We start from the raw sequence: 16,618 nt of genomic DNA on the forward strand, positions 1-16,618 counted from the left end.
GCAGATGTTTCGATTTATCGATTTTGCAAACTTTCTCTTAAAATTAGCAATTAACGCGCGAGATATGTAAGAAAATTGACACGATCAATACAAATTAATACAAATGCATAGAAGTATGTTTTAATTGTGTTCATCAAATTTAATGATATAATAGCAATTAAATCCATCTAATAACTTTTGTGCAACCCAATTAGCGAGATTAAAATACTATGAGACGGCTTCTACCAAATTTTAATTGTTGTAAATTCGAGATACATATTTGACTACCATTTACTTTACTTTACTTAAAAAAACAATATGTATAAGACATCCGGATTCGCGAAAATAAACTCTGTCTAAAACATATTCAAATATTCATCATATATATGTAAATTAAAAACTCGCTTGAAACAAGATATAATAATGCGTCCGATAATAAATAAAACACTAGACATGCGAGTTAAAAAGTTAGACGCATTAAAAAAGGCTTTTGCGTAGGTGATTCGCCAAATTAAGCGCGATGATATGTAAATAATACGGCTTGTAGCAAACGCATATATATAAAAGACATAGAGAGAGAGAGAGAGAGAGAGAGAGAGAGAGAGAGATGGAGAAGGGGGCCAAGAAAGAGACAGAACTTAAAAAACGCAAAAAAAGAAGCAGAGTGAGAGACACACGCACGTTAGTCCGCGTACACGCGCAAAACGTACGCGCGTGCGTGTCCACCACCGCTTCTATACACGACGCGTGACCGTGAACTTGCCCCACCTCGGTGCACGAGTCGGTCAGTCATTATTATTAACGCACACACGCAGAGAAAGCGGCGGCGTGCGCGCTCACGCGCGTACACACGCACGTGACGCACACGCGCGTGTAACGCACACGGGTGAACGAGCCATCCCCGAGTGTCGAGGGTCCGTTAAAGGAGCATCCGATGATTTCAGGGCTTTCGGAACAAGCTACAAGTTGTTGCTGAGTTGTACGGTGATTTGTGTAATTAATGAGGAATTTTTGAAATATCAAATGAGAGAGAAAGTAAATTATTTTGGCACATATATTTAAAAAAATATATATATATAATAATTATTAGTTATAATTATATTAGTTATTAGTTATAATTATTTAATTCTATGTATTTAATTTTAAGATGCTACAATTGTTTAAGCTCATTTATTTGTCCTAATTTTTTATTTTATCACATAAACCAAATTTATAAAATATTTTACACACATTAATATTATTAAATTAATTTTAGATTAAAGTCCTTGTATTAATTGCAAATATTATTTAACTTGAAATGTTATATGAATAAACATTCTATTTTGTCAAAAAATGAAAATTAAAATAGAATACACTTTTAAATCCTTTTTGGTTTATATTAGTTATATTATATATGTATATATTATACGTATAAACATATTTCAAAAAAATTGTTATAATAAAAAAGATATGAATAATATTTTATTCATATGTTTATGCCTTTTAATATAGTGTTCCAGAATTAATTAATAATATTTATTTAATTACTCAATATATATAACAATTTTAATATAAACGCGCATTAATTTGACGATGTATTAAATTTCCGTTGACGCACCTTGAGCGGTTTAGGAGAAATCAGAGGCTAAACAGGTCAAGGTGATTGGATGACAAACGAAGCATGAAGCACCGTCTTCAAAGAGCCATTTCAGACAGCGCATGTTTAGCGCTGAAAACTGCGATAGCAAAATAACAAAAAATAATCCGCGCGCGCAAAAATCTAATCAGGGACGAGGTCGATTATTCACGGTCGCCGAATTTGCGAGATTCGCTCGAGGAGATGATTCTCCATCATGGAAAGGCTAATCATGCGCCCAACTTTTTTTACAGGTGTGTCGAAAGCTGCAAATCTCGGTCGTACTTTCCCGGTTTGACGCACGTATTATACTATGTATAGGCAAAGGCGACATCGGGCATCCTCCTCTCGCCACCTAAATTCGCTATTGACCTTGGATCACTGAGGGACTCACGCTTGAGAGATCATCTCTGTTCGGTTTATTCTTCCTTTTATGCGCATACCGATAGAGCCGATCGAATCGCATTAGGCGACAAAGGGGAATGATGATATATCGCGAAATTTTGCGCGAAATATCGATATAGCTGCGAATGAGGAATAATGATTCATCCTATTGCGCGAATTAACGAACAAGGCGATTTAAAAATATGATTTGTTATAGATCAATCATATGTATTTGTGTTATTCACAATATAATCATGCTCTAAAGACATTAGATATTTTTCGTGATTAAAATAAAAAAGTATGCTACAAATAAATTTACAGAATAGTAATGAAGGAAAAAAGAGTTTGCGTGTCGAGGGAATTTAGCGTTTCTTTTGGGGCATCAAATTGACCTCAACAATAAATTGATTACGCGATTTTATTTCAATATATGTATTCGTAACATAATTAGAAACTATCTCTGAATAATCTTCATACTTTTCTATTTCTATCTTTTAATTACAGTGTCAAGTAAAATTAAGAAAAAAAAATAATTAAATTGACATAATTAAATTAATGAATTGAAAAAAAATATATCAACAGATGCATAAAAAAGAACGTCGATATATCGTTGTCTTATGCACAAAAGAACAGATTGTAGGCAAAAATCGTGAATTTCCTATTTACTTACGAAGAGCACATTGTGTCTCCGACTTTTATTTGCATTCTCGTTAACCTTCGATACTATGGCAAGTGTGCAAAATTTCACCTTTCGGTGAGAACGTTTCAACAAAAATACTTGCTGTTAATAACAATCATGCTCTGCGTTTTTTTTTCAAATATTTATCGCAATTACTTTATCGCAATACTTTTACATTGAATGTAATAATTATAGAATAATTGTATTTTACGCATAATCCCATCATTTCCATCTATAAAAATATACATGGGGGTCGCGGATCTATCAAATCATTAGAAAAATTTTTTTTGATAACATAATTATATGTCTTAACAATTAAATTAAAAATGATATTTATATGTAATTAGAAGAAAATCAAATTTTTTGTTTTCTAAATTTATGGATTTTTGAAACTTTACTCACAAAATGCTTCTTTTTATTCATAATCTTCTATTTTCTTGAAACTTATTCAATTTTTCACGATGATGCAATATCATCATAGGCAACGATACGCTATAAATTATCATCAGATATCGAAATATCACAATCGAATTGCGAATCACGAGTTGCAATCGCAAAAAGAGAGAAAGCAATGACGTATGGGCTATATTTACTGGCGCGCGTTTCAGCAACGAGAATAAACCCATATCATAATCGAACTGCGGTTGCGCTAGTTATCCTTTCCTCGAGGACTTTTAGAAGTCTCGCGCAGGAAATCATGCGATAGAGAGAAAGCTAGAGAGATAATAAAGGAAGGGGAGAAACTTGCTACGAAGCAGCTTACGGCGAGTCATAAAAACAGATTAAGCTAATGCCACGCAGCCGAAACGGCCAACGAGAGCGATCGGAGCAAACCTCGAAAGATAAATCAGGACTTACCTCGGAGACTGGGCTTCTTGGCATCCGCTCGTCGAGGCGGTGTCCTGCTCTTCGGCAAGCGCGTCGGAAACGCAAACATTCCGATACTGACAAACATCAGCATTGCTGAGATTAAAACTAGTCCTGAAACATCATGTGGAAAAAGAGTTAATTCTCAAAAAATAAATAATATTGTCTCGCGATATAATTGTGGATTATAGCGAAACAGCGATTATCCGAATAAATTAGACCATAGTAATGTATTTTCCCCTTCCTTCTCACGTTATCAAATATCTGCGAGAGAAATATTCGTTGAAATACAAATAAAAGTAAAAAATATTCGTACGATGAACTAACTTCAATTTGAAAATGTTATATAATTTTCTATTTATTATAATAGAGGTTCATTATATAAATAATTTTATATATATATATATATATATATATATATAATTATATATATAATTATATATTTTTTAGACGTCCTTGGAAAATGCGTAAATAAGATATAAAAATTTTATATTTCTTCTTTTCTAAGCTTTATGAAAAAATGCCAAGATATTTTATACAAAAAATAGACATAAATATATAAGCCTTTGTATAAACTATTTTATATATATTTTATATATATATATATATATATATATATATATATATAAATTTGATTTAACATATATGTTTGTTACATATAACTTACATTGTTGTAATGAATTTGTAGATGTTTTTGGCCCTCTCTTGATCTTTCTTCATGCATTTTTTTTCAGTTATCTTTCCAATTTCTATTATTATTTTAGCTTTTAACCACATTTTAATTACTTGTCGGTCTAGTTCAAGAATTATCATCGTGCGTATCGACTCTTTCATATCAGGTGACACTTCTTTCATCATTTGTAAATCACTTTCGTTAAGTGAGCGTTGAAGTACTTTCTTACGTTGAATTAATGCTTTCATTTTCTTGTATTTATAAATAATAATTCTAATTTCTGTTACTGGTTTCTTCGTCTTACGAGAAATTTTGTACTCTGAGTCACCATTCTCATACATAATAATAATTTCTCTCCTCTTTTCCTTTGTTCGACGGAGAAGTTCACACAAGTCGATTTCGCTCATTTTTCTTATTTTTACTCTTAATGGTTTTTCTTTTCAATAGTGTCTTTGAAATGTTTAATTATTCGTTGTGTTAAATTTACTTGTAATGCTTGCTACTGTACTGTTACCTTTGAAATGATTTTTATCATATACTGTGCGAGATTTTCATGATTATATCTCTACTTTGTCATTTGACATACAAACGATTATTATATAAATATTTATCATATGTGTATCAAAGTTTGTTTATTTTTACATCTTTAAGAGACTAATTCTAAGGACGTTTAATACACTAAGTATTATCGACAGAGATATGTCAAAAAATATTAAATAAAAATTTATAGAACTTCTTGTATGTAATATTTGAATTGAAGTTATTGTACATGGAAGGAATCATTCGGATATATAATCGCTGTTTAGATAATAAGCTTTTTGTTCTTTTTCTGTGGAGATATATAATTAAACTAATTGACAATTGCTAAGAAATAATTTTTTTATGTAAAGCATATGATTTTATTCCTTAACATTTGTCAATCGACGTACAATAATAATAAATAATTATGCCTATATATGTATAAATTTTATATTATATAATTATAATAATATTTATAATTATTTTTATACAAAACTTATATAACATGTGTTGCGATAAATAAGAACAATTCAATGCAAAATGTTTCTGCTCGATCATGAAAGTGACGAGAATATTTTCGCATCACACTTGAAAAAATTATTTTTTGTCGCCAGACATTTTTCAATATGACAACAAACAAGAAAGACGAAGCATGATTACGTAATAAACGCAAATAGCTGATTGTACAGTACTAACTGCGCAATTTGAACAATGAAGGTCGAGCAATTTTTAGCTCTCTCTCTCTCTCTTCGAGTTTTTTTTTAAACTCTTTACTTGGAATCGAAGGTTAAATGCTTTATTAAAAATCATGAAAGATCAATTATATATTTAATTCTATAAACTGAAACGAACTATTTGCAAAGAGAGAGTATTTTTCTCTTTAATCAGCTTAGAAAAAGAACATCATTGGCCTTTGGAACTAAGTTAATCATTAATTTTGATAAGTATTACGATTTATCATAAACTTACCAAGCCACCAAGCACCGACCCATCTTGGATCCGTCGGCGTGATTTGTGGAGTCCTTGTCAAGTCCGCATAAACCATCGTGCATAAGGAACCCAGAATGAAGCCTAATGCTGGACCGAGAATCCGCACCCCAATAGTGATTGCTATTGCACATAAGCAAATGGTTTTGTTTTTAATATATAATTTAATATATAATTTTAATATATTTTTTATTATTTCATATTGCGAACAATAATCATGTGGAGAAAAAGATAAATAAATATCAATATAATCTACATATTACAAATATAATAATTTATATGATAATGATAAGTACATTTATAAAAATTATTAAGTGTTTTTTTAGTAAAATTTAATAGATGTAAATATTCGAATAGTTTGAGTAAGTAGAAGACTGATTATCATTAAAAGGAAAATTAATATAATATCCATATGTCTATTACAATGAAAAATATATAAAAAAGACAGATAAAAGTTACTATTATAACTTTTGCAGATTGATGAGAATTTACCGAAATACAAAGGACTCTCTCTGCTAGCCACGTTGTCGTCGATGTAGGGTATACCAAGTGTATATACCGCCGTTTGGCCCATTCCTACGCCGAGCAATGATACGAAAAATATCGCAAGCACCACCGTAGTTATCTTGCTCTGTATTCTCTGTTCCGTGAGAAAATCACCTTCGCAATATTCCGCTGAATCGGTCTGCGATGCTGGCGTCGATATATTCCATCTTCAAGAAAACCAGATGAGATTAGAATAAAATTGATTATAAAGTGTCATACTTTTTCGACGAAATAAACATTCTTGATATAAACATTAACATAAATATTATTTAATTTTAGATAATCTCTCGTATGTATATTTGTTGTATGTTGTACTAAAAAAATAAAAAAAAAAGTAAACACATTAGAGTGATATTAAAGATACTATATATTTATGTGTGTCAGAAAGTTTAAAAAATTAAAACTAAATAAAAGAGAGCAAAGAAAAAGAAATAAAAAATGTGATTAAAAAATCTTAATCTTGATAACTAAAAAAATTTTTGATATTTGCAATCAAATTCTATATATTAATAAATTCTTATATAGTATATATATAATCATTATATCTACAAAATCAATAATTTTTGAGAATAATATCTCAATTTCGAAATCTTAAAATTTACAAAAAAAATCTGCCTTCTCTCTTTTATTTTTGTATTTATATATCTAAGTAAATATATTAGCTAAGTTAATATACATATCATTACCTAAATCTAGCACCGATAATTATATTTTATTTCATGTTAAAACATGTAATCAACTATTTCCGGAATTATATCAGGAAGCTAACGCCTACGTGGGGCGACCCAAATTGTGCGGATACATAATCATTTTTCTCAGCATGGCGATAAGTGAAACTGCATGCTACATAACGCACAATTCCGTGATATCAAAAAAATATAATTGACATAATTCTATTTTATTAGCAAGGATTTCTTTCTTTCTAGCTTAGGATTGTCTCCTATATGCCATATTAGCAAATGAATAAATAAATATTCTAATTTTTTATTCTCGATCTCTTACTTTCAACAGCAGCAGATTTAAAAGATCTAAGTAAAGAGAATCTGTGTAGTGATGTAAAATGCGTGATTCGTTTCGTTAGTTGCCTTCGAGTCATAAACCGTTGGTGCATCTTACCGCGCAGAAATACAACACAAACCGGTTTTTGTACAATACGATTTTAAGGTAAAACTACGTATCTATTACTTTGGCATATTCCACCTTATATCGCGTGTTTACGGCAAACGATTATATCTTATACCTCTGCTTAAAACTATAATACAACTGACCGTTTACATGCTGCTTTATTCTTTCATGGGACACATTGTAATTGACAACGATCATAAATTTTCTCGAATCGTGTCATAAACGTTTCTCCATTGACTAATAAACGAATATAAATAAATGGACAAGTTCTTTCATGACTTGTTAAGCAAAAAATATAAATTAAGAATATAAATATAGTTATAATGATTGAGAGACGTTTAAGATAGATATATTAAAACGATTTGAAGCACGCTTGTTTTTATTCTTTATGGCTTTAAAAAAAAAAGACGATCTATATTCAATTTCTATATAATAGTAAATTAATTGAAAATAATCGATATAAATTTACTGATAATGCTAATCAAGCTGATAATACGATAATGAATTGAATATTACTTATAATATAATTATTAAAAATATTATAAAATTTAATTTTTAAATAACTACGACTAATAAATTTTAATTCTCTATTTTTGAATGATTTACTACTGTCAAGCTAGCTACTATTTCATCACAAAGATTAAAGCTAATGAAGACATCTTTCTTCATTATGATAAATCGCCAACCTTTGTCAAATTAGCCAGGAGGCGTCACTCATTAAGAATCTACGAATAGAAAAAGATAACCGAAGAGGAGTTTTGACAGCATGGCACTCACCCGTCTAATGTGCTGTTCCTTTCCGGGAACTTGCAGAGATTTGCCGGTATGGGATCAGTATTGTTAAGCCCGCGGCCGTCACCGCCGGGCTCGACGCCGCTGAGCAGCATCTCGTTTTGAAGGATCAGCTGTTCGCCGAAGATAAAGTGAGGTAACGAACAGGTGAACGAGCTCACGGCGAAGAGAATCATGCCCCAGGCTATCCACTTGGGCCGGTGACCTTGGCCGCCATAATACGTCAGTAACAGGGACGATCCGATCTGGCCGATCTCCGTGGCCGACATGATGATGCCCGTCGTCTTCGACTGGATCTGGAAGAGCTTCTCTATTGTCGTGATGACGGAGACGAAGTACGTATAGTACATGCCCTGCAGCACCTGTATATTGACAGAGAGAACGAAAATGATCTTACGTTAATTCACATTAATAAAATACGAAAAATATTTTATATTTAATCTAGAAAATTGCACTCACTTTTGTTCATTCTAATTTACGAAACTTATTAATTTATGGATCTCTACACGTTATACAGAAAATTATAAAACCGCTTGTTCGACATACTGACCCAGGTGAGACAGAAGGTCACCAGGAAGGCTTGCTTCGTAGCGAAGTACTGCAGCCAGTGGGGCCTGCAAGGACCCCATCCGCAGGAAATGTCGGCATCGTCGAACTCCGTATGAAGGCTGCTCGATCTTTCATCCGGCACAATCAACTTGCCATTTTCCACGGCGCCGATCCCGCTATGCAACTTCCCGTTCGGTATCAAGCCGTTGTTGTTGTGCTGCTTGCCGCCGCATATCAGCCCGTTTCCGTTTGCCATATTCGGCGGGATGATCGTCAAGGCCTCCACGTTACCGTTCGACAGGATCTGCGTGTCCTCGCCTGCCATTATTCTTCTTTTTGCGCGAAACGATAGTCGCTCCTCCTGCGTCTTTTGTACCTTCACCAACTCTAGCCGAGATTCTTCCTCGAAATCTTCTGACCGCTCAGAAGATTGGCATTCGATTGGTCAATCTGTAACCAGAAGGAAAAAACATTAGACACGTATAATAAAAAAGACGATTATCAAAGGCGCATTTCTTCAAAATTAATAATCTTAATATTTTTTAAATCACATATATCGATATTTTATAAATAATATGATATTATGATATTTCATAAATCGAAATCATTGATAATTTTTAGCGTTTGTAATGATCGTTATCTTAACTATTTCAACTCTCTCTCTGCGATTTAATCTGTTCATCAACGTACGGGATAGAGCATGTTTGTATCGATCCGCAATCTATTTTGCAAGAATCCTAGATCTAAATTACGAACGCAACTGAGAGAAATAATCTTGCAAGAGATTTATTTTGTTGATATAAAAATAACAATGTTGATTTATAAATAAAATTATACTGACGTACGACGAGTCTATAACGCGTATTTATTCAGAGAATTCTATTGAAAAATTATTCTAAAAATGAGTTATTCATATCATGTATAAGTTATTTTTACTCATGCAAATGTAAAAATTTCCATTGACGCATTTTCTCATTTTCCAACAAACTAAATTCTATTTACTACATATGTATTAGCTGCAGTTATTCTTCACGGATACATTTTAAAAAATTTACACAAAAAAATGCGTTTTCAAACAATCTGGACGTTACTAAAATTATTTTTCTTTAACTATTTATTTACTTAATTATCATTAAAAAATTCTATTCATTCTATGTGAGTCTTACTTAGAGTCAATCAGGTATATATCATTGCATCCTTTTCATTTTCCATCAATTATCTGATTGGATTAGCTCTATTAAGCCTGATCCAGACCAAACGAACGAGTAAAAATTAATATCAACAATCGAGAAAGGCATTGATTTTTTTAAATAGTTTTATGTAAAAAATTGTATATGAAATATTTTTTTCAAAAATAATAATTATATGAATGATTTTTTTTTTGTTGATTTAGAGGTAAACCCCTTTCTCTCGCGATCGACTGCGGAATAATCTGCCTGAGAGACACCCTGTAGCCGGCGTCCTCTCACTTTCATCGGTGCCCGACTTTCCTCATTTCCCTCGCGTTCCATTCTACGGGCTATCGCACCGGTGCGGTTTTCACTGACAGCAGCATGAGTAGGAGTTTGTGCGCTAAAAGCTGGATATGTATGACAGCGAAGACGACGAAGAGACGCGTTCTCACTTTCGCTTTGGGATTTCTTCGTAGTTACACGCCAACTTATGCGCTCGAAAACATGTATGCTCGTGATGCGCGAATCCGCTTCTCAAATCGTGAGATGAGAGTGCGAGTAATTAATAAGCTACAAACATTGAAGAGAACTTTGTTAGAAAATTGGATTTTATATTCTGTACTTTTAAAAATACGAAAAAATTGTCTATAAACATGGTTTCTATAAAAATAATTTCAAGTATGAAAATTATGAATTTGTTTGAAATAAAATTTTCATCTCGAAGTTTAACTTTTATTACTCAGTTTCTGTATTTTTTTTATAAAGAATCATAATCTTAAGCTTATGCAATCTTGTATTTTCGAATATTATACCTATCTATGTCAAAAAAACTAAAATAGCGATATACTTTGATTTGATAGTAGATACAGATATTATGGTCAGACACACACATAAGATAGCTCTTATAAAAATAATGAAAGTTTGATTGCTTTCCAAGCTAATAATATGTTTTCTTTTGAGTACGTATTATATATTTATCAGTCATTTTATATCATATCTAAATATAATACATACTTTCGAAAACATCTTGAAACTCAAGTAGAAAAAAAGGTTTTATATCCATAACATTTCTTTACTATCGAATCAAAATATCTATCATTTCAATTTTTCAAGTTATTATAATTTATTACTTAAGTTAAATTATCAATAACGAAAAAGACGAATTTAATAATGAAATGCTCGCGAAATCAATCGCTATTTTCACTTATTATGCGCAGAATCTTCTGAAGCAGATACTCGCAATTTGATCAACCAGTAACGCTGAATAAACAGCGCGGAAATTGCGGAACATCATCGCGTGCGTTAGCGAGGGGATTTTATATCATCGTTAATGGCTTAACGACGTATGGTGGCTGACCCCTAAAATCCTGTCTAAGAATACGAATCTGTTTACGGTGCTACGGCGCCGTTTCTACGCGCCATTGACCCTATAACATTCGCCATTCACTAGCATGCAACGTGCGAGCATGAAAATTAGGATGAAGTTCGCGGCCGTCTTGAAAACAGATATAGATCTAACGTCTGCGTGTTAATCAAGCATATCTTATATCATCTTATATAATATTACAAAATCGACAATCTCCTCTATCCCATATATCTTTAAATTTCAATTACATTTAATTTCACTCTCATTTAATTTAATTCTCCTTTATTCGAACGCATTTATAAATAATTGCAAATTTTGGGAGAAGCTTTGCTATCGCACGCAATATCGCAAAAATTTATAACAACTCACAATCGACAAATTTATATAATACTATTGGCATAATTATATCTTGACATTTTGATCAATATCACTGTTGAATTGATTTCTCTCCCGGAACGCAGACTTAGGCACTTTCTTTTTTTCGACGACCAAGGAGGTCATCGAAAATTGTTATTTTTATCTTCGCTCTTTTCCCACAGCAAGAGTCGGGTCTCGAGAGAAGTTGCAATCTCGCAACGAGAACGAAATCGAAAGGACCGACTCTCTCGTCGTTTCGAACGGTCGGCTGGTCGCGATGGCGAAATTCTGCGAGAGTGCGTTTTTGTCGATCGTAAATCCTTTTCGGACAAGTCGCCGCCCTTACCCCACGCGTCCGCAGAGTGAAAATCTTCAGCGCAGAACCAGCTCCCCGACCCACAAATATCTCGCGAGTGAATCAGTCGCAGAAGTCAGACGGAGAGTCGTGCATATTAACAATTCTAGCTTAAAGCAATTTTGAATCTTTTGTAATTTATTTAAAGAAAAATAAATTTCCAAAATAATAAACGAATATCCAAATATTGTTTAAAAAAAGTACTTTTAAAATTCGAAAAATTATTCAATTTCCTTTTTATTCCTCTACAGAATTTCGCGAATTAACAAATATGTTTATTTAAGTACAGATACGCATATATCTTAATAATAATAAGACTAATTATAATAAATTATAATTTTAATGTTATAGTTAGCATATGAATATAAAGACATACAATTTTTGTATACTTTAAACTCTCAAATCGCTACGTTAAAATTTATTATGCAAAGTACTACGTATTGCGACGCAAAAGAAAGATGGAACCAAATAAAATCGAGATCGAACATAATGTTACCCACGCACAATGTTCTTTTGCTTTCGAATACACGCTATGAAATGTGTCCTCCAGAACATCGGTCATTACTATAGTATACATAGCCGCAGGCTATATCTTTTATATATGAAAACGTGACTTTGTCTATCCGTTCCTACGTGCGGCGTAGAACCAGGTGCGATGACGCAACTACAGGGAAGAAATTTCCGGTAATAAATTATCCCTGGTATGTCGCCCGTAGGCTTGAATGGAGACTCTAACATTTTGTAATCGTTTCCCAGGAAAGCCCACACGCGGCCAGTAAAGATAAAGAAGTTCGCGGGCGAGACATGGTCGGTCAGCTCATGTCAGTCTCGGGAAACCGACGCGTAGAATGCAATGCATTCGAGAGATGCATTCTTTCGTCGCGAAAATCGAACGGCCGAGATCAATTAAAAAATGAGAGGAGTGCGGACAACGCCCGCCGAGTTATTTAACGCTGGAAATAGGGTCGACTCCGACTCGGTCGAGAGGCCCGTGGAATAATTTAACGTTAAAGCATTAACGACGCTTTAAAACTCTACTTCCGACAGCGGGGCGGTTAAAATATCCCTGAGCGAGCGAGCGGCGACTCTCGTTGCAACTCTATTTTTCCCTCGCAACAAGCGAGCGCATCGGCAGCATGCGTGTAGAGGCTGACACGCGCCACACACGCGCTACTAATACACGCGCGCAGGACACGTGCGTCTCTCTCTCTTTCTCTCTCTTTTTCTCCCTTTGCATCGCTCCATATCTTTCCCTCTTTCTCTGTTAAGTTCCAACGTTGCACCGCGCGGCTGGAGAGACTACTTGGTCTAGGTCGCCTTTCACTGTCCTACTGACGTGGTCTCGTGGTTAGTTGGTTAGCCTATTCTGCTTAGGTTACACCTCAATGCCAGCGTGTAACAAGTTGTCATACAGAGCAATTCAAAAGAGATCCTCTCGCCACGTGATCGAGTATCATTCATAAGTCGCTTATGATCGTCGGTATCATCGCAAATATATTGGATCGATATTGAAGTGAATCGACTCCAAAATCTCAAAGCTCGCTTGAAATACAATAAAAGATATATTGAATATTTACCTCTTAATTTATATGGATATTAAATCAGGCATTTACTTTTTATCATACATAGTATGAATTAAATATAAGATTCTAATTTCTGATCAATGCTTATCAATTACTGTTAATTCATTTTTATCAAATTTGTACAATTTGAAACATGATTATGAGATCACAAAATTATCAATATATAATCTGAATAAATCAATATTTAAATTAATATCGAGGATTATTGAAATCCTTTAATATATAATCTTACTTTTAAAACTAGTACCTTTGCTGGGAAGAGAAGTATAATCGTTATTAATGATAAACTCGACGTTCTTTATCGGAGGCAAAAATTGCTGTTTAAAACGTTAACACGCAGTTAACGTTCTCCCAGCTGCAGCCATAATCATTTATTAAAAGAAAAACCGCATTAAAACATTCTTATATTCGTACGTTATCCATTTATAATTTGTTAATCGCGTTTTCAATTCACGTATGTTAAATGGACCGTCAGTATATCGAGTCGTCGAATTTATCAAACAATTTAATTCAAAACGAGAAATGAGATCGATTCTCGTTGAATTAAATTGGTAATTTATCACTTACAATGTGCAAAAATAACAATCAATGAGAGGAGATTTTAAGATTATGCAATATTTCTCGACTTGGATATAAATTTTAATTTCAATTCTTATTGCTTGTGTTTATTGAAAAGCTTTCGTTATTTTTACGAATCTCTGATCAAATATTTTCGATAAATGACTTGATGAGTAAATTTAAATGCTGATCCATTTTGTTGAATAATCCTCTTTTCGTTTGTATTTTTATTTTACACGGTCCATAAATTCCTCGTATCAAAATTTTGATAAAAATTTTAATTTGCAGTATCCGTGCTTTCCTTTTGTTAATAGTCGTAATTTGTTATTTGTGTTGCACATTGTATCTTGAATTTGCTATCAAGTAAAAGTGAAGGAAAACGAATCACATGCGGGCGGATGTCTCTCTTTCTCTCTTTCTCTCAAATGGGTTATGCATAAACATGCTGTAATGCGTTACATTGATAAACTTGTATATAAACAGACCCCTAGACCATGTTAAATGCCCCGCGCGATAAAAAATAAAGAACCATCTGTCAAATTCACTCGACGCACTAGCCGTTCCATGTTGATGTGAGAACTGCATAAATTTTCAAAGAATTTATGCAGTTCTCTAAATTGTATATTTTAACAACTGTATATTTTTTTTGTTAGGTTTGCACACTGTTGCAAACGCGAAGGAAAAAGAAGTAATTAATTTCTTCTATCTATTAATCTATTCTTTTAACAATAAAATTTTAAGAGTAGAATATAGTATCGTATGTATGATAAGGTGTAAATAAAAGAAACCTGTTTCTAAATTATAAATTATTTTACAATTAATATATAAAAAAGTTTATATATAAAATTAATATAAAATATATAAAATATATAATATATAAAATAATAATACATTTAATATATAAAATATATAAAAAAGATCAAAAATTTCAAAGTTATCTATTGTTTAAAGAATTTCTAAAAATTACATATGTATATTAATAGAGTAATATTGTATAAAGGCCATACTACGACGTTCTGCCAAAACATCATTTATGCGACAAGTGTCACAACCTGAATATGTTATGCATACAGTACATACTCTTCACAGAGTTACGCTTCGCGAATCGAACCGCTCCGATAATTACGATACGTATTTCATATCGATATCCGATTTTGAAGTGCCCCGTCATTTCAAAATGGAGAAATTGAATTGCTTAGAACCAAACATTTAGAAAACAAGTTTGTACGATTTCGATGCATTCTGAAAAGTCTTTGTGAAATCTTTAGAAAAAATTTATGAATATGATTGCTGTATGTATGTATTATACGTATATTGTATATAATAGTAAATTATACATATAATTGATATGTATGTGTGGTATTACATACGGATCATTGTAACATTGTATGTATATAATTTAAAAGAGTTGAAATGTGACTTTGTATTAAGTTTAAGAAAGTCTATTTTTCATTATTCTTTATTTAATTAATTTCAGATGCGAATCTTAATTTGCAAGTTAAATGTAAGATTTGAAAAATCATTATATATTAGAAGATTATAACAAGATTACGCGAATATTATTGTTAAATATAAATTAAATCATTATCAAAAATCATTTAAAATGATTTTTTTTTCATTAAATGCACAGAATTATTTTTTCCTTCTGACACATACACATTTATGTTTTATTACATTTTTCTCGTGTCGCTTTTCATCCCGTACGCCATGATGAGATAGCTCTTTCGCAAATTATAATGCATTCACTCACTGTCCGCGTGTATTTTCGCTCTATTTTCGGATAAACTTTCCGTCTGATCCAGCATTAATTATGGCGCCGGATTTCCACATCGCACGCAGATGTTTGCAACCTAAATGGATTCAACGGCCGCGATATTAATCATGCGCAAACGACGAATCTGCCCGTGGCACTCAAGAGCTAGAAATCGAAATTCCTGCTTTTCACTAATATTTACAAAAGAACACACACATTAGCTCGCGCAATTTTTTCTTACCGATGGACGCAAAGGAATGCATTTTCATGACGTCTAAATAAATTTTGACTTTTATTTTTTTTTAAGCAGTTGAGACGAAATATGCATGAACAGTTAAGGTTGCTCATTTTGGAACAAAGGATGAACAGAAATAACGCCTAAATATCTCGATAGTGTGGTTTAGTCACCATTATTACTATCATTACCGCGTAAATGTACGGCTCGTTGAAATTTTGACAGAGAGACTGAAAGATATGCTACGTCGAACAAGACGAAAATAGCAGCATGCCGAGACCATCTCCCACATGTATTCAGTTTGTATCCAAAAATTCCGTGGAGAAACATCACGATCAACGTGAAATTTTCTTATCCGAGAAAATTTTTTCTAGAAAATTTAATTTTCTAAATCTAATTATATCTCATTATTCCTCTTTTTATTTTTTATTTTTTTTATTATTGTTATTATAATTTTATTGTTATTACAATTATAATATTATTGTTATTACAATTATACATTGTAATTTAAACGTTACATTTCC

At 32.5% G+C, this 16,618-nt stretch overlaps 1 protein-coding gene and 1 long non-coding RNA gene across 10 annotated transcripts in view; both read right to left on the reverse strand.

Moving 5' to 3' along the window:
- Oatp74d (Organic anion transporting polypeptide 74D) overlaps window positions 1-16,618 on the reverse strand; it is a 99,631-nt gene that overhangs the window by 19,167 nt on the left and 63,846 nt on the right. For all 9 annotated transcript variants that reach the window (XM_083087582.1, XM_083087586.1, XM_083087584.1 and 6 more), the window contains 5 exons: window positions 8,717-9,165; window positions 8,152-8,528; window positions 6,196-6,416; window positions 5,686-5,826; window positions 3,516-3,638 (listed from right to left, as the gene is read on the reverse strand). In XM_083087582.1, coding sequence (XP_082943708.1) covers window positions 3,516-3,638; window positions 5,686-5,826; window positions 6,196-6,416; window positions 8,152-8,528; window positions 8,717-9,040 — 1,186 coding nt within the window. In that variant the 5' untranslated portion in view covers window positions 9,041-9,165. The remainder of the gene's footprint in view (window positions 1-3,515; window positions 3,639-5,685; window positions 5,827-6,195; window positions 6,417-8,151; window positions 8,529-8,716; window positions 9,166-16,618) is intronic.
- Window positions 12,264-16,510, reverse strand: LOC145964021 (uncharacterized). Its single transcript, XR_014436327.1, has 3 exons — window positions 16,101-16,510; window positions 15,763-16,024; window positions 12,264-13,507 (listed from the first exon to the last, which is right to left on the reverse strand). It is a non-coding gene; the product is annotated as an uncharacterized LOC145964021 (long non-coding RNA).

The sequence above is a fragment of the Camponotus vicinus genome, unplaced genomic scaffold, assembly GCF_025532165.1.
Source record: "Camponotus vicinus isolate PSW18456_S1 unplaced genomic scaffold, iyCamVici1.0 SCAF_13, whole genome shotgun sequence".
Taxonomy (NCBI): Eukaryota; Metazoa; Arthropoda; class Insecta; order Hymenoptera; family Formicidae; genus Camponotus; species Camponotus vicinus.